The sequence below is a fragment of the Topomyia yanbarensis genome, chromosome 2, assembly GCF_030247195.1.
Source record: "Topomyia yanbarensis strain Yona2022 chromosome 2, ASM3024719v1, whole genome shotgun sequence".
Classification (NCBI taxonomy): Eukaryota; Metazoa; Arthropoda; class Insecta; order Diptera; family Culicidae; genus Topomyia; species Topomyia yanbarensis.
The window spans coordinates 347553107-347580683 of record NC_080671.1 but is presented as its reverse complement, the minus strand read 5'-3'; the positions used below and the strand labels follow the sequence as shown (position 1 = coordinate 347580683).

Sequence of the window (27577 nt, the reverse complement as noted above, 5' to 3'; positions counted from 1 at the left end):
ATCCTTAATCTTCGACTCTGTGAACTCCTCTTCCTCCTCGTTGTTAAACTCGGTCGATTCGTTCACGTAGTCTACGATGTCTTCGTCGTCAAAAAAGGTTCTTTGATCATTTCTTCGATGTCCGTAGTTGTAAAATTCTTGAAACCTTCTCCCCCTACTGCGTGTGCGAGAAGAAGTATTTCGCTGTCCGTATTATTTGCCGGTAAGGAAGAATGAACGCAGTCTGGCCACAACGGTTTCCAACAAGCGTTCAAAGTAGACTTTTTCAACATATTTAAAGCTTGTTCGATAAATTCTACACACTCTCGCATTGTGAAGCTTTTCCATGCTCCAATGATAGATGATGCTTGCGCCGTGTCTACTTTGTCAAGAATGAATCTAAATGTCAATTTTATATAGTACCGCTTGAAAGTGGAAATTATGCCCTGATCCAGCGGTTGAATCAACGATGTTATGCTTGGCGGAAGGAAAACAATTTTTACATTCGGATGATCTATTAATAGATGGCCTGGAGCATTATCGATAACTAAACAACAACAAACACGAAAAGTCAATCCCTTCGCTTCGAGATATGTTTGGACTTCAAGTACAAAGCATTCATGAAACCATCTCTTGAATATGTCTTGAGTAACCCAAGCTTTTGGGTTTGACATCCAGTGCACAGAAAGTTCAGCAAAGTTTTTATCTTTTAGCGATCTTGGACGCATTGCTCTATGTAGAAGCAATGGTTTCAATAGCTTATCTCCAGACGCATTGCTGCAAAACAGCAATGTAATCCGATCTTTACCAGCTTTGAAGCCTGGGGCAGACTTTTCTGCCTTGGCCACGTAGGTTCGACTCGGCATTTTTTTCCAGAAAACACCTGACTCATCCGCATTGAAGACTTAATCTGGGTGATAAGCCTCGTCTTCAATCAATTTGGTGAATTGTACTGGGTATGCTTGGGCGGCTTGTACATCTGCTGAGGCACTTTCACCCTTGATTCGGACGTTTCGAATCGCATGCTTTCGAATGAAGCCGTAGAACCATCCTTTGCTGGCGCTAAACTCTAATTTTTTATTTACTTCACGTTTTGATGGTTCCGTACCCTTAAGCATGAGGTACAATTTTAGAGCTTTGGCCATAATGGTCTCTTGGTCCAAAGGACATCGTTTTTTAGACATCTCTTCGATGTATATCAGTAGAGCCTTCTCCATTTTACCGATTATGGGATCACGTACGTACGATGAATTCTTGGCATTACAGTCCGTACTGTTTAATCAAGTAATCGAACGCCTTTGAGTATAGACGTGTTTTTACGGTCCGCAGTTAATTGTTATTTATTTATCTTTCTACCGTCGCGCGTGTGTTCAATCCTATTAAACAACGGTTATCATAATGAGCTGCAGTGTGACATCTTGTAATATCAGCGATGATCGTTTCTTGTGGCAGTGTGAATTCTGCAGAAAATGTTATCATGCAGCTTGTGTAGGAGTCCAGCGCAATCAAGAAGAATTTATCTCACACTTCATGATTCCCCTGTGTGCAGATTGCCAGCATAATCTAAAGGTAGGCATAGACACACGAAAAGTGCTGTACCAACAGGAAAAATTATTTGAATCTATAACTACGCAAACGGACTGCAACTTACAAATAGCAGCCGACATAAAAAAGTTCAATTCAATTGTTGACTTATTCGAAAATGTTGAGCTGCAGCTTAAAGAATCAGTGGCGAATGTGAACATAAACACATCGTCGTAAGTGGCAAATGCTGTATCGGCACTATCGCAGGCCATTGACAGTAATTCTTTTAATAAGGCCGATGAGCTGGTCACGCTGAAAAACCATATCACATCACTATTCAACATATCTATGGGATCCACAAAAAAACACATTGAAGAGTATGTAAATGATCTCACTGCCGATTTGACCAGAGAGTTGAAAAAAATCTGCAGCGAAGTTCAGAACTTGAGCACCCTTACCATAGATATGGCAGCTCATTATAATGAACACTACCTGAGTGGATCGCGTCCTACACGTGAAGTTTTAGACGAAGTGAAAATTATAACAAATTCAGTTGGCAGTGACATTCTCAAAGAAGTACAATCTCTTGCCGGCTCAATTAACACTTTGGATAGCAGTATACGCGATGCTTGTTTGCCACCAGCGGGCCCCAGCTTGATGGACGAATTAAATGCCCAATCAACAAAATCGGGTGACTCAGGTCACCGTTCCACTGCCGAAGCCACTGAAGGGTGGCGCTTTTTGGGTTCGAAGAAAGTGTGGCGCTCTGACTGGACGGAGTACGACACACGTAATCAGCGTAGAATTCAACAGCAAAAGATGAAAGATAGGGCGATGGCACGAAGAAAAGCTAATAAAAAGCAGTTGCATCGGGTAATAAATGATCGCAATAAAAACAGACCAACGTAGCCGTAATACTAATGAGACAAATAAACATCAGATATCCAGAAGCAGTTATTATAACTATAACCTCAATGACAACAACAATAGCAACAACAATAGCAACAATAATCGTAACAACAATCGCAACAACAATAGCAGCAATAATCGCAACAACAACAACAATACGAAATGCGGTCGTCCAACAGCTGGCAACTCTCTTCCCCGGGATAAGGATCTACTTGCGGCGGCAAGGGTGCAATTCTCTAGGCCTCCGTTTGAAAATCAGCGTGGTATCAGGTTTCAACGTGGTGAAACACTGAATCCATACCCGGTTGTACATCAATTTAACTCAACTTTCGCACCAGATAGGTTTGTAACCCCCGTCCTGACGAATTCCTTTTCTCAGCGCTGTTCAGCTTGTTCCTGTGAGCATTCGTGTTTTCGTCCAACCTAACGCACTCTTCAGAGGCAGACCATGACGAACCGGTTACGGATGAAAACGGATCAATAGTTTTGCATGATATTTCTAAGTATGACAAATTGCCATTAACTTTATCAGAAACGCTTTCAGAAATTTTGATATATTGTCAAAATTTTAATCGTATGCAGAGCGCATCTAAAATGAGCAAAATCTATAATAATGTATTGAGCTCCTCTTATTCTGTTATTTTAGGCACTGAAACAAGTTGGAACGATAGCATAAAAAGTGAGGAAATTTTTGGTAGTGGCTTTAACGTATTCAGAGACGACCGAAATCTTTTAGAATCTCAAAAGAAGTCTGGTGGAGGAGTTCTTATAGGCGTTTCGGCTCAATTTAATTCTGAAATTCTTCCCACAGTGAAGTTTAAAGAATTTGAACATGTGTGGGTTAAAGCGAACATTTCAGGTGAAATACATGTTTTTGCCTCTGTATATTTCCCACCAGAGCATGCTAATATATCATCGTATGAAGCCTTTTTCAAAATTGCTGAACAAATTTTATTTGAACTTCCGGTCGAGGTCAAAGTTCACATTTACGGAGACTTTAACCAGCGCAATGCCGATTTTATTCCGGATTCTGAAAATGAAAATATTCTAATCCCAGTCGTAGGAGAAAACGAAACATTGAATTTCATCTTTGACAAAACTGCTAGCATAGGATTAAATCAAATAAATCATGTAAAAAATCAACAGAATTGCTATCTTGACCTTTTATTTACAAACACTCAGGATGATTTCTGTGTATCTGAATCTTTGGCTCCTTTGTGGAAAAATGAAGCTTTTCATACTGCTATTGAATTTTCTTTGTTCATCCATAAAAATTAAGAACCCAACGTCTATGACTTTGAGGAAGTCTTTGAATACCATAAAGCTAATTATGACAATATCAGACGGAAGGTAGGTAATGTCGACTGGCAAAATACTCTTAGGAATGAAGCGAATATTGAAACCGCCCTGGACGTATTTTACAAAATAATTTTCGAAATTATTCATGAAGAGGTGCCCATTAAGAAGAAAAGACGACACGGTAGCTCGAAGCATCCTATTTGGTACAATAGGCAAATTAAAAATCTGAAAAATAGGAAACAAAAAGCCCACAAGCTATACAAGAAAAATCAAAATAACGAGCACTTGGAACAATATCTCGACATTTGCGATAAACGAAATATTGCCATAGATTCTGCACTTGCGGATTACAACTCCAAAACTGAACAGCAGATTAAATCCAGTCCAAAGAATTTTTTTAACCACGTCAAAACTAAATTAAAATCAGACAATTTCCCATCAACAATGCACTTGGATAACAACGTACATAATAGCCCGAAAGAAATTTGCAACCTATTTGCAACATTCTTCCAAGAAATATATACAACTTTTTCTGAACAAGACCGCGATCGCGATTATTTTGCTTTTTTTCCAGATTTTCCTATGAATATTGGTGTCAGTCATGTCATAGTGGAGGACATTTTCAATGCTCTAAACCATTTGGATTCATCAAAAGGTGCTGGCCCTGATGGAATTCCACCATTATTTATGAAAAACCTAGCAACCGAGCTTACAACTCCATTGTTCTGGCTCTTTAATATGTCTTTACAATCTGGAGAGTTTCCCAAAACATGGAAGAGTTCTTTCTTAGTACCTATATATAAATCTGGGAAAAAATCTGACGTTCGCAATTATCGTGGAATAGCCATAATCTCCAGCATTCCGAAACTTTTTGAATCAATCATTAACGAAAAAATATTTCTTCAAATAAAAAACAGAATTACTAACCTCCAACATGGCTTCTTCAAAGGTCGTTCGACCTCAACAAATTTACTAGAATTTATTAACTATTCACTGATTGCAATGGACAATGGAAACTACGTGGAAGCACTTTACACAGACTTTAGTAAAGCATTTGATCGAATCGACATCCCAATGTTACTTTATAAATTAAAAAAGATGGGAATTGAGCCTGAGCTGCGTACGTGGTTAGAATCATATCTATCCAACCGCCAGCAAATAATCAAATTCAAAGGAAAGCAATCTAATCCAATTGAAGTCACCTCAGGAGTTCCACAAGGCTCTCATTTAGGACCTCTATTGTTTATTTTATATGTGAACGATATTTCCTTCCTTCTCAAAAAACTGAAAGTACTAATCTATGCCGATGACATGAAACTTTACTTGGAGATAAGAAATGCCGAGGATATTGATACATTCCAAAACGAAATTCTAGTTTTCAACACGTGGTGTCAAAAAAGCTTCCTAAAATGCAATTCAATCACTTTTAGTCGAAAACGACAAACATCGAATGTTGTGATTACCTTAGGAAGACAGACTGTAGCAAAATGTGAAAGAATTAGGGATTTAGGCGTTATATTAGATTCCAAGTTAAATTTTATTGATCATTATAACACAATTATTCACAAAGCTAACAACATGCTCAGTTTTATAAAACGCTTTAGTTATCATTTTGTAGATCCGTATACAATCAAAACATTATATATTGCTTTTGTTAGGTCGATATTGGAATATTGCAGCATCGTTTGGTGCCCTTTTTCAAGCACACATGAAGAACGAATAGAATCTGTACAAAAACAATTCATCAGTCTCTACGCATCGCTCGATCGAGATAGAAGTGTTTTGTTTTCGGTCTGTTGGAAAAAGAACAGTGCAGTAATCCGCGTTCAAGGTTATTTTGCCATTCTCTGCCTCTTCGAGGTTTGGACTTTTATTCTTTTGTGCGTGTGTTAACCGTTAGGCCACATTCCTCAACCTTTTGTTCGTAAAGCGAGAATTGAACAATAACCAGCTATTTAAGCTGGACTGGTGCGTCGTGGGAAACGAGTATACAGATAAGTGAAATCTACCTTTTTGATACATTTACGGCTTTTTCCCGTCTGCGCGGGTGCTGACCCCGTGCATTGACGGTGTCGATGGCTTCCTCCCCGGATGGCCAAATGGAGATCGAGTCGACTCCTAAGGCTCTCCCCCGACCCAAACAATATCCAGAGCTCTCGACCGGTCCCTTTGTGGTCTTCTTTCGGCCCAAAACAAAATCGCTGAATCTATTACAGATTTCAAAAGACCTGACGGAACGGTTCTCGGCTGTGATCGAAATAAAAAAGGTCCGCGCAGACAGGCTGAGGGTCGTGCTGACTAACTCAAAGCAGGCAAACGATATTGCTTGCTGCGAGCACTTTACGAAGGACTATCACGTGTATATTCCAGCTGTGAAAGTACAGTCTGAAGGCGTTGTCACCGATGACAGTTTGACATGCGAGGATCTGCTGCAGTACGGGGTTGGCCGTTTCAGAGACCGCTTACTTCAGCCAGTGAAAATACTCGAGTGCAAGCGTTTGCACTCAGTAGTAGTTGCGGGGGATGGTTCAAAAACGTACCCCCAATCAAACTCTTATCGGTTGACCTTCGCTGGTACCGCTTTGCCAAATTACGTCCTCTTGCACAAGGTTCGTCTGCCTGTGCGTCTGTTTGTGCCGCGGGTCATGAATTGCACAAAGTGTAAACAATTGGGTCACACAGCCACCCATTGTAGCAATAAGGCCCGCTGTGGAAAATGCGGGGAGAATCATCTAGATGATTCGTGCAGTAAGAATGCTGAGAAGTGTCCTTACTGTGCAGAGAATCTGCATGATATCTCGGCATGTCCCGCGTACAAACTACGCGGGGATAAACTAAAACGTTCCCTTGCTGGACGATCCGAACGTTCTTTCGCAGAAATGCTAAAGAAAGCTACACCACCAACCTCAACAAACATCTATGCTCACTTGCCTCCTAACGAGGGCGAGGCTGATGACCCACAAGAGGGAACATCTACTAGGGCGCCTAGAAGTTATAGGAAGAGGAGGAACATTTCCTCTCCTAAAGTTCGTTGTAAAGGCCAGAAGGTATCCCTTGATGGGACTCAGAAAGTCACATCTATTGGAAGTGTTGCAACCAAACCGAAGCAATTAGCTCCTGGTCTCGGAGGATTAAACTCAGAGAAGGAGTTCCCAGCACTTCCCGGAACATCAAAAATCCCAAGTGTTCCTCTGTTTCAGTTCGAGAATAATCGCGGCACTGGAATTATCAAACTCTCGGACATTGTGGACTGGATAATAAAAACTTTCAATATAACTGATCCTATTAAAAGTCTTATGTTAGCTTTTATCCCTACAGTAAGAACATTTTTGAAGCAGTTGACTGCTAAATGGCCCCTCCTCTCAGCGATTGTATCCCTCGATGGCTAACTCATCGAACGAGGTCACGGATTTGATCACTGTTCTACAGTGGAATTGCAGAAGTATCATCCCGAAAATCGATTCCTTCAAAATTTTAATAAATAATTTGAGTTGCGATGCATTTGCATTATGTGAAACTTGGTTAACTTCCGACATAGATCTCAACTTCCACGACTTTAATATTATTCGCCTGGATCGAGACACCCCCTATGGAGGAGTGCTTTTGGGGATCAAAAAGCGCTATTCCTTCTACAGAATTAACCTTCCCTCGATAACAGGTATTGAAGTTGTCGCTTGTCAAGTAACAACCAAAGGCAAAGATCTTTGCATAGCTTCCATATATATTCCCCCCAACACCGCGATTGGGCATCGCCGGCTACATGACATCATAGAATCCCTGCCTGCACCGCGACTAGTTTTAGGCGACTTTAACTCTCACGGTGCGGAATGGGGTTGCCTTTATGATGATAACCGTTCCTCTTTAATTCACAATATTTGCGACAACTTCAACATGACAATTCTAAACACGGGTGAAATGACACGGATTCCTCCCCCACCAGCGCGCCCAAGCGCATTAGATTTATCCCTTTGCTCGACCTCGCTAAAGTTAGAATGCGCGTGGAAGGTAATCCCTGATCCCCACGGTAGCGACCATCTGCCGATCATAGTCTCAATCAATAACGGCTCAAGGCCATTGGAAACAATCAATATTTCGTATGACCTCACACGAAATATCGATTGGAAGAGCTATGCTGCCGCGATATCCGACAACATCGAATCTACTCAAGAACTTCCTCCGGAGGAAGAGTACAGCTTTTTGGCTGGCTTGATTCTCGACAGCGCGAATCAAGCTCAGACTAAGCCAGTACCCGGCGCGAACATACAAAAACGTTCTCCCAATCCCTGGTGGGATAAAGAGTGCTCAGACGTGTACGCAGAGAAGGCCGCCGCGTTTAAGACCTTCCGGAACGACGGGTTACCCGCTAGTTTTCGACAGTACGCGACGTTAGACAAGCGAATGAAGAGTTTGATGAAAGCCAAAAAACGCGGTTATTGGCGCCGGTTCGTCGACGGATTAACGAGAGAAACATCGATGAGCACTCTTTGGGGAACAGCCCGACGTATGCGAAATCGAAACAGTACTAATGAGAGCGTGGAATATTCAAACCGTTGGATATTCGATTTCGCCAAGAAGGTTTGTCCGGATTCCGCCCCGGCACAGAAGATCTACCGCGCCGCGTCCCGTCACGATAACGCGAACGAAACACCTTTTTCGATGGTGGAGTTCTCACTTGCTCTCTTGTCGTGTAACAATAAAGCTCCAGGGCCAGACAGAATCAAATTCAACTTGTTGAAGAATCTGCCAGACTCTGCCAAGAGACGCTTGTTGAACTTATTTAATAAGTTTCTTGAGGCTAACATTGTCCCACACGATTGGAGGCAAGTGAAGGTCATCGCCATCCAAAAACCAGGAAAACCAGCCTCCGACCACAATTCGTATCGACCGATCGCAATGCTATCTTGTATCCGGAAGTTGTTCGAGAAAATGATCCTATCCCGCCTCGACAATTGGGTCGAAGCAAATGGCTTACTGTCAGATACACAATTTGGCTTTCGCAAAGGCAAAGGGACGAATGATTGTCTTGCGTTGCTCTCAACCGAAATTCAAATGGCCTATGCTAGTAAAGAGCAGATGGCATCAGTGTTCCTAGATATAAAGGGGGCTTTTGATTCAGTTTCTATCAACATTCTTTCAGAGAAGCTGCACCAGCATGGTCTTTCAGCGACTTTAAACAACTTTTTACTAAACTTGTTGTCGGAAAAGCACATGCATTTTTCGCATGGTGACTTATCGACATCACGATTTAGCTACATGGGCCTTCCCCAGGGCTCATGTCTAAGCCCCCTGTTATACAATTTCTACGTCAACGACATTGATGAATGTCTTGACAATTCCTGCACGTTAAGACAACTTGCAGACGATGGCGTGGTGTCTGTTACGGGACCCAAAGCTGTCGATCTACAAGGACCATTACAGAATACCTTGGACAATTTGTCTGCATGGGCTATTAAGCTGGGTATCGAATTCTCCACGGAGAAAACTGAGCTAGTTGTATTTTCTAGGAAGCGTGAACCAGCACAACTACAGCTTCTATTAATGGGTCAAACTATAGCTCAGGTCTTCACAGTAAAATATCTAGGGGTCTGGTTCGACTCGAAAGGTACTTGGGGATGCCATATTCGGTATCTGAAACAGAAATGCCAGCAAAGGATCAACTTTCTTCGTACAATAACCGGAACGTGGTGGGGTGCCCACCCAGGAGACCTAATTAGGTTGTATCAAACAACGATACTGTCGGTACTGGAATACGGATGCTTCTGCTTTCGATCCGCCGCGAACATACATTTCATCAAACTCGAAAGAATTCAGTATCGTTGTTTGCGTATCGCCTTAGGGTGCATGCAGTCGACCCATACGATGAGTCTCGAAGTCCTGTCGGGCGTTCTCCCGCTGAAAAATCGATTTTGGGAACTCTCATATAGATTGCTCATTCGATGCGATATCTTGAACCCGTTGGTGATTGAAAATTTCGAAAGGCTTGTTGAGCTCAATTCTCAGACCCGTTTTATGTCCCTGTACTTTGACTACATGGCGCAAAATATTAATCCTTCTTCTTACAATCCCAACCGTGTGCATTTCATAAATACTTCTGAATCTACTGTTTTCTTCGACACATCCATGAAAGATGAGATTATTGGAATTCCGGACCACATACGCCCACAAGTGGTTCCAAATATTTTTTATAATAAATTCCGAGAAGTCGACTGTTCTAAGATGTTTTATACTGACGGATCAAACCTCGAAGGGTCCACTGGCTTCGGTATTTTCAATCAAAAGTTCACCGCCTCCTACAAACTCAGTGACCCTGCTTCAGTTTACGCCGCAGAACTAGCTGCTATTCAGTATACCCTTGGAGTCATTGACACATTACCCGCAGACCATTACTTCATCGTCTCGGATAGTCTGAGTTCTATTGACGCTATTCGCTCGATGAAACATGGAAAGCATTCCTCGTATTTTTTGGGGAAAATACGGGAGCTACTGAGTGCTTTATCTGACAAATCTTTCCAGATTACCTTGGTGTGGGTCCCTTCTCATTGCTCCATTCCGGGCAATGAGAAGGCGGACTCCTTAGCTAAGGTGGGTGCCATTGAAGGTGACGTTTTTGAAAGACCAATTTGCTTCCACGAATTTTTCAGTATTACTCATCAGAGAACCCTCGAAAGTTGGCAAACCTCGTGGAGCAATGGGGAGCTAGGAAGGTGGCTACATTCGATAGTCCCTAAGGTATCGACGAAACCTTGGTTCAAGGGGATGGATGTGGGTCGTGACTTCATTCGTGTGATGTCCCGACTCATGGCGAACCATTACACGCTGGATGCACATCTCCGACGTATTGGGCTCGTGGAGAGTGGTATCTGCGCTTGTGGCGACGGTTATCACGATATAGAGCACATAGTCTGGGCGTGCACCGAGTACAGTTCCGCCAGGTCTCGGCTTATGGACACCCTCCGGGCCCGAGGAAGACCACCCAACGTCCCGGTTCGAGATGTGTTGGCAAGCCGCGATGTCCTCTATATGTCCCTTATATACACCTTCATAAAAACCATCAATATCCAACTTTAACTGCCCCTTTTTCCTTATCATTCTCAGAAGCGCTCTCTTCCACCTGTACCATACACCCACGATGGTTTGATGCGACTCCAAGGCGACACAAAACATCTCTGTCGAATGAGCCAACAAACACGGGACCTAAAGCACGAACATCACACGCACAACTCGAAATGTAGCCGATCAACATCTGAGCCGCACTACGAAATCGTCTGGAGAAACCCCTGCCATCTCGAGAACGACCACCCGGCGTCCCAGTACATGATTCTTCCTGATGAAGACCACCCTGATTCTGTAATCCATCCGTTGATCTCCCGAAGTCTGAAACTGAAATAATGTTCTCCCCCTGCCATGTTTGTCCACCCTACTTCCCCTGACTCTTATACACAGAAGTAACACCCCTCCCCCCCCCCCCCCCCCCAAATATCTTCATGAAGCATTTAGCTCTTTTTGCCTTTTCTAGTTTTAACTATTATATTATATGATCTCGTTGAAAATGCCCAACTCTACTACCACATAAAATAACTCTAATTAATGTCTCCGAATCTTTACAAAATTTAATCACGCCCTCTAATTATTTCTACTTTTAAGATAGTCGTAAAAATTTTCCCCCTTAGTTAAACATTATTTGCTCCAATAATCTCATTGCTAAAAATGTCAAACCGTATTGCCATAAAAACTAAATGACCCCTCTAATCTTACGAAAATTATACTACCCCCTTGTGTATATGTGTAGCTATAAATTAGCCTTAGTTTAATTTCAAAAATCAATATGTAAGCCCCTAGTTTTAAGTAATTTAAAATGTAAAACAAAACAAAATTGGCACCTTTAAGCTAACGCAAACCTGCCTTATCAAATAAACGAATTGAAAAAAAAAAAAAAAAAAAAAAAACAATTCATATTATTTGCCCTTCGTAAACTAGGTTGGATAGCATTTCCTCTGCCATCTTATGAAGCACGCTGCATGCTTATCAATATACAAACATTGAAGGAACGTCGTGAATTTGCAATGCTTTCGTTCATTAATAATATCGTCTCGCATCGTATTGATTCAGCCGAAATTTTATCCAAATTGAACTTTTATGCACCTTCTCGACAGCTACGAAACCGAAGCATATTCTCAATAACTCCATATCGCACAAATTATGCGAAATATGGCCCTATAAATCGAATGATGGCTGTTTATAACCGCTATTGCGAATCAATTGATTTTACAATGTCCAAACTAAAACTCATACAATATTTTATACATAAAAGAAATTCTAACGCATAAGAAAATGATTCTGTAAAAGCTGAAATTGTTTTATTTATAATAAAATTACGTATATATATATATATATATATATATATATATATATATATATATATATATATATATATATATATATATATATATATATATATATATATATATATATATATATATATATATATATATATATATATATATATATATATATATATATATATATATATATATATATATATATATATATATATATATATATATATATATATTAGTAAATAAGAAAAATGTAAACATTACTGTAACTATACCAGTCTACATCGATTGACGAAATAAATAAATAATACAGCTTCCTGAATGGACGCCTCGTTTTTTTAATTGTTCTTACAGTGGACTCATTCAATTTAAATGTTCTGGACACGGCTGCAATCGTCTGCCCACCAGACAAGCATTTCAAGACATTAAATTTGGTCTCAAGCGTTAGAGATTTTCTCTGCTTCTTGTCCTCTTGAGATGACGCCATTTTGGACTGCGTAACAGAAAAAATTAAACATTAAGGACCATGCATTTTATCCCCTATTTTACGTTACTGTTATAACAGTAAAACTATTGAATTTTGTATATGTATTCTCTTATAGAATAATTCAACTATTCATTTAAATTTTTTATTTTAGGAAATTTGGTTTAGTGCAAACTCTTGAATCTATCAAATTGTGTTGCAAGTCAAATACGAACCCGCAACCAAAAGCACCCGATTAGCGAACTTCTACTTATCCCTTTGTCTAATGGTGTGGAAATATCAAATATATGTCGTCATATCACCAAACACACATATACAATATATTGGCTTAACAGACGATCAACATCCTTATGGAACTTATATTATCGGCAATCTAAATTTCCTAAAAACACTATCGATAAACAATCTATATTAATTCCAATGGATGCATCTTTTATTTATTGACTGTAACAAAATGAACTTCTCGGAATTATATGACTCAAACACTATGCCAGTTTATTAACTATCGCACTTAACTTGCATTATAACTATTCACTGTTTTACAAAATGACACAGATATACCTGAGGGGTTTTGCCATTATTGCACACCAATTGCCTAGCAAATGATGGAAGGATGCTGAGCTTCACAAACAACACTACTTACCTTTTCAACGGTGCGTAGACGAAAGAGGTCGATTCTCTTCCCATTTTCAACACGACAGTAGGAGCAGTGTTGACAAACGTTCTACAGCTTTTGAAAATGTGGTATAAATAGGTGTGGTGGATCACACGGTTTGCTATCGTTGGAAACTAAAAATATGTAAACAATCGAGAAGCACAACGGGTCGACGTCATAGCGTTCACACGATTTAATGGGAGCGGAACGTACGGTATGACGAAATCATGTCGAGTTATTCAGATATCACTAACACCACTCATGTAAGATTCATCTTACGAATACCAAAGTGCCATCTTAGCCACATCTGTATATACCGCATTGGAGCTGTATAGCGAAACCATCCCTGTCAAAAAAATGCGGACGAACATGGTCAGGCGATTTAAAAAGTTTGACGTTTGACTCAACTCGCCTGTGCTAATTGCCCCTCGGAACAAATTCAATTTGCGAATGCGATTTAAAGCCAATTTCAATACTTAGATAAATTTTCTGGCGGCTGAAATGGACTTGGTTGTTTTTCGCATGGCGGTTCATGTTTGGCTTAAGCTTAAAATTGTTTTTTGAACAATTTGTGTGTTCTCCCTTGTACTTTGTTTGTCTAGTGCACTTCATTTAGCCAAAGAATGTGGGAAATTGTGGAATCGTGTGTAAGTATAGTGGAACAAGATCTCTGACCTAGAGTCTTAATGAACGTCAGATTGTGGTAAGTTTTGGAGTGCAATACCAATTTCACCATTGATTCTTCCTATAATTTGGTGGTGATTACCTAGTATACTAGTAAGTATATGTGAGTAGATAATGAATCCGAAAATAAGTATTATTTTTAATTTTCATATTAGGCAATTAAGGGCGATTAAATGGCGCGTTCCCTGGGCGATTTAGGGGCGGTTTAAGGGCGGGTTGGGCGGTAAAAAAATGACGGCAGCAAATCGCCCAAATGTTGCATTTGAAATAGCCCCCTAATTGCCAGCAATTTGCTGGCAAATTGAAGGGCAATTAGCGCATCCGAGTTGGCAAATAGCTCACCGTTAGCCAGCAACTTGCCCTTTTTGACTGGGATAGGGTGTATCCTACACTGAAAATAATCGACACGATAAAACCATATGCAATTAAGCATCACTTTCATGTGCGTTCTCATATTAAAAAGAAAAAGAAATGATTTCCCTTTGAATTTCACATGAAAATCCATTTAAAAGCATTTCATATGGTGTTTCAAATTAAATTCAAACAAATTCCACGTGAATACGAAATATTTATCCGTTAATTGCCATGCTATTGAGTCGTCTACTGCCTTAGTTTTGGAACTGTTTTCATTAATAACTTTTTAAAATTATATTCAGTTTCCAGTTAACACCTTCATATAAAAAGTTTTAAGCCCCTCCCGAAACAAAATCCTGGCTACGGACCTGACTGAACCGGAAGTCGTCATCTCAATTTTCAAAATGGCCTAAAACATGGACATTTGATATTGATTGGGTTTTAGAGAATTCCACTGAACCGGAAGTCGCCATCTTGGTTTTTAAAATAACCCTAAACATCGATATCTGAAGTCCACTCATCAATCCTGTTCCAAAAATACTCACATTGATGGGGTTTCAGAGAATTCCACTGAATCGGATTTCAAAATGGCCCTAAACGTCGATATCTGACGTCCACTCATCAATCTCGTTCCAAAAATAACCATATTGATGGGGTTTCAGAGAATTCCACTGAACCGGAATTCGCCATCTTGATTTTCAAAATGGGCTCAGACATGGACATTTGGCATCTACTCGTTAATACTATTCAAAAAGCAACCAGAATGTTGAAGTGTGGACCAGAAGGAATCTTCAAGATTCCACTTTTCCAAAAATCTTCAAAATTCTTTGTATTCAAAAGGTCTTGGGATAAAGGCAGAAACCGTGTTAATTGTAAAATCCGTGCAAAAACAACTTGATCATAAATAGTCTTTTGCCTTCAAGAGGACTTACAATATTTTTGCTAAAACCGTGTTAATTGCGAAATCCGCGCAAAAAATATCTGATGATTCCTTACATTTCTTTTATAAGAAATGTAAAAAATTACCAACCCAAAAGCTTTGTTAATAAAAGTATTCCAACAAAATGAAACTTCGATAATGGAAAATTATCGCAAAGTAAAACCGCCTTTATTAAAAAAAATCCACGTGAATTAAAACCGTGTAAATGCAAAAATCCGTGTAAATGAAAACCGCGTAAATTTCAAAATCCGCGTAAATTAAAACCGCGTAAATTCCAAAATCCGCGTAAAAAATCCGCGTAAAAAAAACCTGAGTGTATATAGAAGCCAACGAGGCAAACTAACTGCAACTATTATTATATCTTTCCATGAATCCTATCTCTTTGGTAGGTATTGGTCGTTAGCTTTACTGGTGGCCGATGAAAGGTAAACACGTGAGTGTGGGAAGTGTTCTTTTTTACCCGATTTTTAGTTATTGGCCAGTAATGCAACATTTATTTTCAAGTGCAAACTCCCCATTGAATCTATCACAATCAACAATCAAATTTAAAATCTCCCCAAATAATTCACTTCCAAATTGACGAGAGTTTCAGACAAAAACGCTCACACCTCTATTTCAAAGCATACACATACAGTGCAAAGTATGCTCAGGATATTTTCGTATGACAAACCAAGTCAGTATCCACAAGGAGAGCTATTCATATCATCATTGGAATTGAAAATCAATGGAAAAGTATTGAGAGGCTTAGCTGCAGTATGCATCGTATGAACAACTGTGAATAGAGCCTCTTCATCATAATCAAATAAACCTGTCATCTTTTAATAGCTTTGGCGATAACTGTAAATAAATAAACCAATAAAACAAAAAATTAAGGCATCTTAAGATATGCTAAGTATTCTAAATGCATACGTTTATAAATTAGTACATGAGGATTATCTCTTAAAGAGCTATGAAGGGATGATTTTTTCTACGATGATATTCAGATTTGACTGAAGATCTACACACAAATGTATAAAATTACATAATTTTTTGAAGTAGAATACTTCTAACGTTTCAATATGGGGTCCCGTTTCAAAAATTTCAGTTGAGAAATTTTCCCAGGTTTGAAATGCGAGTATCTTCCGTTCTACTGGACGAAATTGCAATATTTTTGCACTATCTGATCGGAAATTTGTGCACGTATTTCGTATTAAATTTCGTAATTAGTGCGACTACTATAAATAAACCAAAACTAGGATTTTTAAAAAATCCTTCGGAAACAGCGAGGAAAATGCGCAATTTGCCAGCATATCCCACGCAGAGCCGTCAAAAAGGGGCATGTAAGCGTTTCATTACATACGGGAATATTATATATACAGGTCACGCGAGCTTGTTTTGTATCAGTAGGTGCTCGCTTACCACACGAGCAACATGTTCGTCCGGACGGTACAATGAGCGGTATCATGTTTGCGTTCCCGTATCAAGCGTCATCGCAAGGTTCTTCGTGATAAAATCCAGGGAATCACAAAATCCGCCATTCGGCGTCTGGCTTGTCGTGGTGGTGTAAAATGCATCTCCGATTTAATCTACGAATGCTGATGGTGTGCAGGAAAATGTCATCCGAGATGCCGTGACCTACACTGAACACGCCAAGCGCAAAACCGCAATGAATGTCGTCTATACTCTGAAGCGGCAGGGACGCACTTTGTATGGATTTGGAAGTTGAAAAGGTAGAACTCACTTGTATCATTATAAAAAAGGCCCTTTTCAGGGCCACCAAAATCATTTCAAAGAATAAGTTTGCATTTTCTGTTTCATGGACTGTTTCTCCTTGGAGAGCTATTTGGGTTAAACCCTAAATTATGATTTATTTCAGTACGCAAATTGCAAATATGGTCAGAAACAAACTGGAGTGAAGTGGAAAACATTTTTACTAGGCGCATTCAAAAAAGGTTTCAATTCTCAAACATTTTGCCAAGGTGCCGTATTACATTACTCTCTTTACCCTGAGTGTTCGATAATCTCCGTAGTGGAAACACAATTTCAATTTTGTTCTTTATCAAAAATATGTGGTCGACCAACCAAGGGGTGGAGCTACGACGAGCACATATTGAGGACAACACAAAAAGGACGAGCTTACATTGTGCTGTAGTCAGGTATAAAAACTCAGCATGCTGTTGCTTACGCTCAGTTCGTTTCCAGCATCAGCATGCAGCAGTTCGTTTGCAGCATGTTCCGCAAAATTCAAACCGCCGTCCATTTGCTGCTGTCACAGAAGAGTTGGCCAAGCACGCCGTCTTCGATGGCACCAAAACTGTTACCATATACACCAGCACCAAGTAAATTTCGAACACTGCCCAATGAAAAGGCCCTTTTCAGGGCCATCAATTTATCGACAAAGAATGAAATTGAAGTTTTGTTATTACAAGCATCAGCTTGTCAAGAGCGTTGGATAGTAAGTGAGCCACTTGTGAACAATACCGTCGCTTTCACGAGAATGGCACAAAATCGAAAGTTATTTGTGATTTACAGACAGTTTAGTGTAATGATTCAATTTACAAAAATCGAACGTTTTCTAAATCTTCTGTTGTTTTGAATGAAAACTTTCGAATTTGCGCTGATTGGAAATAGTTGACTAATTCTGTAGAATGTACAATTACTGAAATAACGGATTTTGTGAAAGCAGTGGTTGGTCCATACAATTCGATTCCAAGCGAGCCAGACTAGTTTTCGTTGGAAGGTCCACCTCTGACAATAGAAGTAAACTATTTTATTTTGAATTCAACTACAACTTCCTTGAAAACAGCACAGCTCAAAAAACTTTTGGGAAAAACGAGCAAACCTAAATTTTCCACTATAATGGAAACTGCCTGTGCCCAGCCGCACAGCATCATCAAGATTGATAGTAATTCAAGCCGGGAGGAAAGAGGTTGTAAGGCAATGGAAAACGAAAATTTCATTTATATCTTACTGGAATATAATTGGCTGGTCCTGAAAAGAACTTGTTGGTTTGTGGTTTATTTTGGATCACAATTTAGGCCTGCTCGATTGCTGATAGCTGTGAATATCTCGCAGGGCGACAGTTTTTGTTCAGTAGTGATGAGGCTTCCTAACGCCAACCGTGACTGGGGCACTTTTACACGGCCTTCGTTGCTTACTGCTTGCGGGGAGGCTTTCCTCCGGTGGACTTACGAGCGGTATGTTTGGTACGGGCCATTTATCAACAAAGAATCGAATTGAAATTTTGTTATTACAAGCATCCGAAAGTAGCTTGCTAAGAGCGTTCGATGGCAAGTGAGCTACTTGTGAACAATATCGTAGATTTCACGTAGAATGAAACAAAATTAAAAGTTATCATTTGTGTGTTTGTTTACAGTTTCGTGTTTACTAGGCGCATTCAAAAAAGGTTTCAATTCTCAAACATTTTACCAAGGTGCCGTATTAGATTACTCTTTTTACCCTGAGTGTTCGATAACCTCCGTATTGGAAACACAATTTTAAATTTGTTCTTTATCAAAAATATGTGGTCGAGCAACAAAGGGGTGGAGCTACGAAGAACACATATTGAGGACAACACAAAAAAGGACGAGCTTACATTGTGCTGTAGTCAGGTATAAAAGCTCAGCATGCTGTTGTTCACGATCAGTTCGTTTGCAGCATCAGCATGCAGCAGTTCGTTTGCAGCATTTCCCGCAAAATTCAAACCGCCGTCCGTTTGCTGCTGTCAGAAGAGTTGGCCAAGCATGCCGTCTCAGATGGCACCAAAACTGTTACCATATACACCAGCTTCAAGTAAATTCCGAACACTGTCCAAACAACAGGCCCTTTTCAGGGCCATCAATTTATCGACAAAGAATCGAATTGAAATTTTATTACAAGCATCAGAAAGTGGCTTGTCAAGAGCGTTGGATGGTAAGTGAGCCACTTGTGAACAATATCGTCGCTTTCAAGTAGAATGGCACAAAATAAAAAAGTTATTTGTGTGATTTGTAGACAGGTTAGTGTAATGATTCAATTTACAAAAATGTAGAATGTTCAATTACTGAAAATAACAGATTTTGTGAAAGCAGTGGTTGGTCCATACAATTCGATTCCAAGCGAGCCAAACTAGTTTTCGTTGGAAGGTCCATCTCTGACAATAGAAATAAACTATTTTATTTTGAATTCAACTACAACTTCCTTGAAAACAGCACAGCTAAAAAACTTTTGGGAAAAACGCGCAAACCTAAATTTTCCACCATAATAAAAACTAGTGCCCCCGCCGCACAGCATCATCAAGATTGATAGTTATTCAAGCCGGGTGGAAAGGGGGAGGGAGGTTGTAAGGCAATGGAAAATTTCATTTATAATAATAATACTTTATAATTGGCTGGTCCTGCAAACAACTTGTTGGTTTGTGGTTTATTTTGGGTCACAATTTAGGCCCGCTCGATTTCTGATAGCTGTGAATTTTTCGCAGGGCGACTGTTTCTGTTCGGTAGCGATGAGGCTCTTAACGCCAACCGTGACTGGTGCACTTTTACACGGCCTTCGTTGCCAACCAGCCCCCTGTCAAGGACGACGTCTCTGTACAGCCAGCATCACTGCCATGAAAGGCAAAACATTGATTTTGAACCGAATGATTAGAAGCTGTATTTAGTTACAAAATGTCGATTAAATTAAATTATTAAATCATCCCACAAGATGCAAAACGTCGTGTGGAATGCTTGAATATCGAGCATAGTGCCGAACATAATTCTTTGTTTGGGGCTTTATAGCTATACCGCCCCATATATGTCGGTCGCTGTCAAACTCCATATGATGGTATAGGGTTGCCAGGGGGCTGTTGCCAACTGCTTGCGGGGAGCCTTTCCTCCGGTGAACTTACGAGCGGTTTGTTTGGTACAGGCCATGTAGCGAAACATTCTGATCTGCTACTTCTCTGATGCTGGTAGTAGGACGACGGTCAAACGCTCGTTTGCGTGCCTTCATTCATAAAAGTTCAACAATATTTTCAAAGAATGTTGCAAATTGTCAACTTGATAATTCCAAAAATACTCCAAATAAACTATGAATATGCTAAAGTCGGCAAAATCGCATAGAAATTGCTTATTCCAGAGCAGAATTTACCGGTCTAAAGTGCATTCTACTTCACTCCGGTTATGTCTCTGACATTACCCACCCATCTTTTTTATTCATCAGATTTCAATAAATTGGAACCACCCTAGCTAACTCGTTACTAAGGACTACCCTAGGAAATCAAAATGTTTCTACTCACTTACGAAGTATCTGTTTTGAGAAGTTAATAAAATTCACTTTTGCGAAATTGAAAAAAAAAACTTTTAGAACCACCCTAGGCTGTCTAATTTTCATTTTAGGGTCCTAATTTAATCAAAATCGAGTTCAGCGCACCAAAATTACCCTTAGATGATATTTTCAGACATTTTAAACTACTTTTGAGGTTTTGTCCAGCTTTTGTATGGAGTGGATCCATTGTGGCCTGCTTTGAATTAGCCAACACGACCCTGACCCTGTCTGAGCGGAGCTTTCTTATTTCGCTCACAGCCGAGAACCGTTCCGTCTTTTGAAATCTGTAATAGATTCAGCGATTTTGTTTTGGGCCGAAAGAAGACCACAAAGGGACCGGTCGAGAGCTCTGGATATTGTTTGGGTCGGGGGAGAGCCTTGGGAGTCGATTCGACCTCCATTTGGCCGCCCGGGGAGGGAGCCATCGACACCGTCGACGCACGGGATTAGCACCCGCGCTGACGGGAATAAAACGTAAATGTGTCAAAAGAGGTAGATTTTACTTATCTGTAAATTTGTTTCCCACGACGCACCATACCAGCTTATATAGCTGGCTATTGTTCAATCCTCACTACGCGAACAAAAGGCTGAGGAATGCGGCCTAACGGTTAACACAGGCACAAAAGAAGAAAAAAGTCCAAAACCTCCAACACTGACCGACTGGAAAAAAACACTTGCTTCTCGATAGACCGCTCGTAAACGAATGATCCCAAGAATTTGTTTCTTCCGCTTCAGCATTGGCGCTCTATCGGTTCCACGAAGTGGCCACTTTTTAATTTCCAGTCGATAGGCTACTTTCAATAAATACTTCATACACTGTTTCCCAATAGCTTGTTACGTCCGACGATTAATAAAATTAAGATTATTACAATACATTTTTCGTGCCATTTGTATATATCATAAGCGAAAAGTAATTTATACTGGCTAGTGTTATAGATGTGTATATATCTCCCCGAAACAACATTGTATAACGTTAAAAAGTATGCCAAATGATTTATAAACCAGAATAAAAATTTTGCGTGCTTCGCGCGGGATGGTAATTTTGAGTATTGGTTTCATACATAGCCACCTAGCAGACTTTGTCAGACAAAGGTTTTTATATTATATGAAAATCAAAACGTTAGTACTTTTAACTGTAATCAAAGCCATCTGCGAATTTTTGTGATTATGGAAGTTGTTTAAGGTGTAAGTTGACCTAAAAATATTCCAAAATTGGCAATACCTTTTTTGTTTCTAGAGCTACAGATTCATCGTCTCCACAAAAAATGTGTATTATGTCGCCCTGAACAACTTTGTAAAAGGCTCTTTTAATATAAAAATAATCGTAAGAAGTTATGTAAGAAAAACCGTTTTTAAGGGGATTATAGCAAGTAACTCCATATCTCGCTACTCTTGCTATATAGAGCTTCAGTATCTTCAGCAAAGTTCTTCGTAACAATATTTTCTAGAACTTTGCTAAAGACAGTAAGCTTCTATCTAAATTATTTAGGGAAATATATTTTCTATCTCACTTTTAGGTGAATTGATCACTTAACTCATTATATCAAAAGATGCGTCTATTTATATCTAGAAACTTCTTCGAAGAAGCCTAATCTCCAAACCCAACGGTTGAATTTTGATCGTGAAAACGGCGTATTGAAACACTGAGCCGTGGTCCATGTTATGGTATCGTGTCCAGTGTTGACGCCCAGGGAACTGTGAAAGTAGACTGAGGCCAATAGTTCTTTATGAGAAATCTTACAGCTATCTTAAAAATACAAATATGGTTCGTAGTACAAAAGAGGGTTAATTGATTTTTGTTAAGAGTAAGTGGGGAGGAGGTCAATCAAAGACATTTGTTTGCAACTGATAAATTAGTTTTGGAATAAAAGGAAAAGAAAATCAAAATTTGTAACTTTCAGGCAAACGGAAGATCAGCAACGTTGATTACAACCTATCGTGATGTCAAGAACTAGGTCGACGGGCGGTATTTTTCGTCCCCGCAGGGAATCTTTCAAAAGTGGTCAGTTCAACGAGACGCCCTCGCTTCAAATTCAATTTGTGCAGGTGTAGTGGTGAGGGTGAAGGCGGTCAAATAGTGGCACTCTGGTACTGGTCGGCTCCACAAGGCAGGACAGAGGACTTCTAAAAACGAGAAATAAAAGGAGAGGGGCTAATTTGGAATGTAGCGACTTGCCAGGATATCCCGAACTGGAACATTTGGCAGTATATTTCGGGCCCGAAGGGAATCTTTTAACTGAGTCCTGGAGTCACAATAACAGGTGCACACCCAGACAACGTGTTCGATGTCGTGATAGCCCTTGTCACAAGCGCACCGACTACTCTCTGCAAGGCTAATACGTCGCAAATGCGTATCTTACGTAAAGTGGTTAGACATAAGCCGGGACATTACATGAATGAAATCCCGTCCCAAATCCATCGCCCCGAATCAATACTTCGTCGATACTTTCGGTAGAATGCCATCCAAGTTCTCCATAACTCAATGCGGTTTGTCGGCTGTGCTGTGTTCTCTGATGACAGATACTGAAAAATTCATTGAAGCAAATTGGTCGTTCGTAGGTGTCACCTTTGCTAAAGAGTCGGCCGTTTCATTACCCGGTAAGATTTTTCAGATAACGTACTCAGATGCTCCCATATCTTCCCCAGCAAATACGGGAATTTTTTTTGGGTTTTATCGCAAGAAGAGCTTCGATAGAGTTGAGGTTGTCCAAAATTATGAAATAGTCATCTATGGGCAAAGTGTCGATGATCCCAAGGGTGTACTGAACAGCATCTAATTCTGCGACGTTAACTGAAGCAGGATGATTGAGTTTCAATGAAGCGGTGACATTATCATTGAAGATATCGTGATCAATGAACCCATCGAGATATGATCCATCAGTGAAGAAAATTTTGTCACAGTCGACTTCTCGGAATTTATTATAAAATATATTGGAGATCACTTGTGGCCGTATATGATCCGGGATTCCACGAATCTTTTCCTTCATGGATGTATCGAGGAATAAAGTTGAATCAGAAGTATAGACACGGTTGAGATTATTTGAAAAAAGATTTATGCTCTATGCCATGTAGTCGAAGTACAAGGATATAAATCGGGTTTGAGAATTAAACTCGAGGAGCCTTTCGAAGTTTCACCAACGGGTTCAAGATATCGCATCGGATGAGCAATTGATATGAGAGTTTCCAAAATCGATTTCCATCGAGAGAACTCCCGCCAACACTTCGAGACTCATCGTATGGGTCGATTGCATGCAACCCAAAGCAATGCGCTAACAACGATATTGGATTCTCTCCAGTTTGATGAAGTGTATGTTCGCGGCGGAGCGGAAACAGAAACACTCGGGCTCCATCACCGATAATATCATTGTTTGGTGTAGCATGAACAGTAGACCTCTCCACATTTTGAAAAAGTTTTGAAATATGCATCGGTCAGCTCAAATTCTTGTTCTAGGTGTGAATTTAAGAACTTTCGCCAAAAATGGCTTAATTTGGACATGATTTAGAGGTGTCTCCAATCAAAAATCGTGTTTTTTATATGTTTCTATAGAAAGATCACTTACATTCTGATTTAATAGGCCATACATGCCCACATATCATCAAAGGTTGTTCCTTAGACACAGCTTAACATGTTTTAACAGGTGAACATAGCTCTAATCGCACTAGAAAATTTGTTAACTGGATTTTCATATAGGAAAGTACATCAAAACCAAGGAAAATTGGTAGTATTTTTTCTTAGTTTTGGTATTCTTTTCTATATAAAAATCCAATTAACAAATTTTCTATTGCGATTAGAGCTATGTTCACCTGTTAAAACTTGTTAAGATATGTCTAAGGAACAACCTTTGACGACATGTGGGCTTGTAAGGCCTATTAAATCAGAGTGTAAGTGGTCTTCCTATGGAAACATATCAAAAACACGATTTTTGATTGGAGACACCTCTAAATCATGTCCAAATTAAGCCATTTTTGGCGAAAGTTCTTAAATTCACACCTAGAACAAGAATTTGAGCTGACCGATGTATATTTCAAAACTTTTTCAAAATGTGGAAAGGTCTAATGAACAGGTACCCTGCGTGAGCACCCCACCATGTTCCAATTATTGTCAGGAGACAGTTTATCCTTTGTTGGTATTTCGGTTTCAGATATCTAATGTGGTTTCCACAGATACCTTTAGAGTCGAACCAGACACCGAAATATTTAAATGGTAGGACCTGATTGATCGTTACACTTATTAATAGAAACTGTAGTTGTGCTGACTCATGCTTCCTACAAAAGACGACCAACTCAGTTTTCTCCGCGGAGAACTCGATAGCCAGCTGAAGAACCCAAGCAGACATATTGTCCTAAGTACCCTGTAATTGTCCTTGCAAATCAGCAGACTTGGACCCTATAACGGAGACCACCCCGTCGTCCGCAAGGTAGCGTGCATGAATTGGCAAGACAATCCTCAATGTAATTCACCAAAAATTGTAAAGTTGGAGAATTAGAAATGAGCTCTAGGGGGGGGGGGGAGGTAATTGAATCGCGATGTTGTTAAATCACCATGCGAAAAATGCATATGCTCTTCAGGCAACAGATTTAACAAAAAGATGTTTAAAATGGATGAAAGATCATGCGGATGTAATTTCTTTGATAGAACGTTAACAAAAACTGAATCGAAAGCCTCCCTAATATCTATGAAAACTTATGTCATAGATGACATAAGTTTTCATAGATATTAGGGAGGCTTTCAATTCAGTTTTTGTTAACGTTCTATCAAAGAAGTTACATCCGCATGATCTTTAATCCATTTTAAACATCTTTTTGCAGATCTGCTATTTGCTAGCAAACATCATTTGTATTTCGTACCTTTGACTTTGCGGAAGCCAAATCGTGTATCTGACAGTAGACCATTTGTTTCGACTCAATTGTTGAGGCGGAATAGGATCACTTTATCGGACAACTTCCTGATATAGGACAGCATTGCAATCGGTCAATACGAGTTGTGGTCGAAGGCTGGTTTGCCTGGTTATTGAATGGCGATAACCTTCACTTGCGTCCAGCTATGAGGGACAATGTTACCCTCTAGAAACCTATTAAACAAATTCCTCAGGCGTCTCCTAGCAAAGTCTGACAGATTCTTCAACAAGTTAAATTTGATGCTGAATGGCCTTGGAGCTTTATTGTCACATGATAAATAAAACAAGTGAAAGCGTCACCATCAAAGAATCGATGCTTCTCTAGTCAACGAGCCAACACCACTACGTTTCTTGGCTTTCATCAAATTTTTTATTCCCGCTTCGAACGTCGTGTAGTGTCGATAACTAGCGGGTAGCCCGTCGTCCCGAAAAGTCTTATTCGCGGTGACCTTCTCAGCGTATACGTCTTAGCACTTTTTGTCCCACCAAGAGTTGGGAGGCCGTTCGCAAAAGTTCACGTTTTTTGCATCTTGCACAATAGTTCTGCTTAAATGCAGTTTTTTCGCTGCATATCTTACTGAACTACTGGGATTCCTCTCGAAAGCTTCGTCTACCCGCTTGTGATCTTTCACACTATACAGAGATCTATTTTTGCTCTCTTTTTTCTTACTATTAAATTGTTCGATGCACCGTTTCAAAACACGACTTACTGTAGATTGGACGATTCTCAGTTTCCTTCCTTTGGCACGATAAGACATCCGGATTTTCTAGAAACTCGCGCAAAATTCGTTTACGCCCTTAAGGTTGGACAGAGAATGCGCAAAATTCGTAAACGAAAAAAGCAGTTTTTTCCACACCGTATGTCAGATCTTCATAAAAATCAATCAGCGTATGTAGAATGTTGTTACAGTACTGCTGAATGATTTTTATGAAGATCTGACATACAGTGTGGAAAAAAACTGGTTTTTTGTTTGCGAATTTTACCCTTTCTCTGTCCAACCTTAATATTATTCCGACTCCATTTTCGCAACGTTTGCACAATTGCTAGTGGAACACATAATGTAAGCAATACTAATTTCACCCAAAATTTCAATAGAAAAGACCCAATAGAAAAAAGTTGATTTGATTCTTTGTCACAATACGCACATTACATTATCGTCATCATCCCGAGAATTGGATTGGAAAAATCAGCAGTTCGTTTGAAGACAATGTCGTATGATTTTGATTGTGGTACTCTATCAAGAAACCACATCGAAAGGGTACAGCAAAGAATGAACCTGTTTAAAATTCCAAGCCATTCGATTTAAATTGCTTAGACCGACAAAACGGCAACGCCACCCGTCTTTTGGGAGGCAACTCTGGAATACATAATCCAACGCCCGAGATAGGCCCAACCGAACCGGATACCATTATGTACTCAGCATCGGAACCAATCGTGCCCGGTTCGTTGTCGATTACCGGAGCGCGCGCGGTGTACCACACGTTCCGGCAATAATTTCCGGCCATTTCAAATTCGAGTAATTGGCAAGCTTCTGCAAAACGGGGAAGAAATGTTTGCTTCCAATCGATCGAATCCGAACGTGGAAACCTGTGGCAGCTACAGGCTCAGCCGTGTTTGTTCACATTCACTAGGCTTTCTCGGTTTTTGGTTTCTGATTCTTCCACTCGCAGCAAAATGGTAGTCACCGCGGCACATGTATCGATCGTAAATTAGTAAATTAGTTCGAGTAATTTTGGGTGCTTCGCCGAGGGTAGAATGGGGTGAAGGGCTCCCAAAAAAAAATTATTCAATCAATGACCCAAACCGGCGTCATAACGGAAATGGAATCGAAAATTCACGAAGTAATATGTTCAACATGCGAGAATTTTAAAAGATTGAACTCGTTTTATACCATTTCACTTGAAATTAAGTTATCTTTGATTCGAAGAGCATTATTTATGCCTGCACCAAATGGCAAAGAGTTCCGTTTGTGATTTGGTTCTATTTATGGATTTTCATTTGCCACTGCGTAATGAATCCAGCGCGATGAAATGGCAATTAATGGAATGAAATTTTCCGCTTCGTGAGATGTCAAGGTTATAATATCGAACATGACAGGTGCTTCGGGAAGTAAGAAAAATTTAGTCGATAAACCAAATATATACAACATGTGTTACTTTGCTGTTTATGAGTCACTCTGACAAGCACCACTCCAGCCTAGTAAATTAAGCGATGCTATCAATTAAATAAATAATGCGTTGTAATCAAAT

General features: G+C 39.9%; 2 protein-coding genes across 4 annotated transcripts in view; both read left to right on the top strand.

Annotated features, from left to right (window-relative positions):
* Positions 1 to 27577, top strand: part of LOC131684172 (uncharacterized) — a 925699-nt gene that overhangs the window by 434086 nt on the left and 464036 nt on the right. The gene's annotated exons all lie outside the window — the stretch shown is intronic.
* On the top strand, positions 1969 to 2754 carry LOC131680662 (myb-like protein D). Its single transcript, XM_058961375.1, has 3 exons — positions 1969 to 2376; positions 2444 to 2682; positions 2751 to 2754. The coding sequence occupies exons 1-3, from the start codon at positions 1969 to 1971 to the stop codon at positions 2752 to 2754; spliced, it is 651 nt and encodes a 216-aa protein (XP_058817358.1).

Coding starts and splice junctions, on each gene's coding strand:
- LOC131680662 (XM_058961375.1), top strand. CDS start 1,969: ATGGCAGCTCATTATAATGAACACTACCTGAGTGGATCGCGTCCTACA. Junction 2,377..2,443: donor ATAAAAAGCAGTTGCATCGG/GTAATAAATGAT, acceptor AATAAACATCAG/ATATCCAGAAGCAGTTATTA.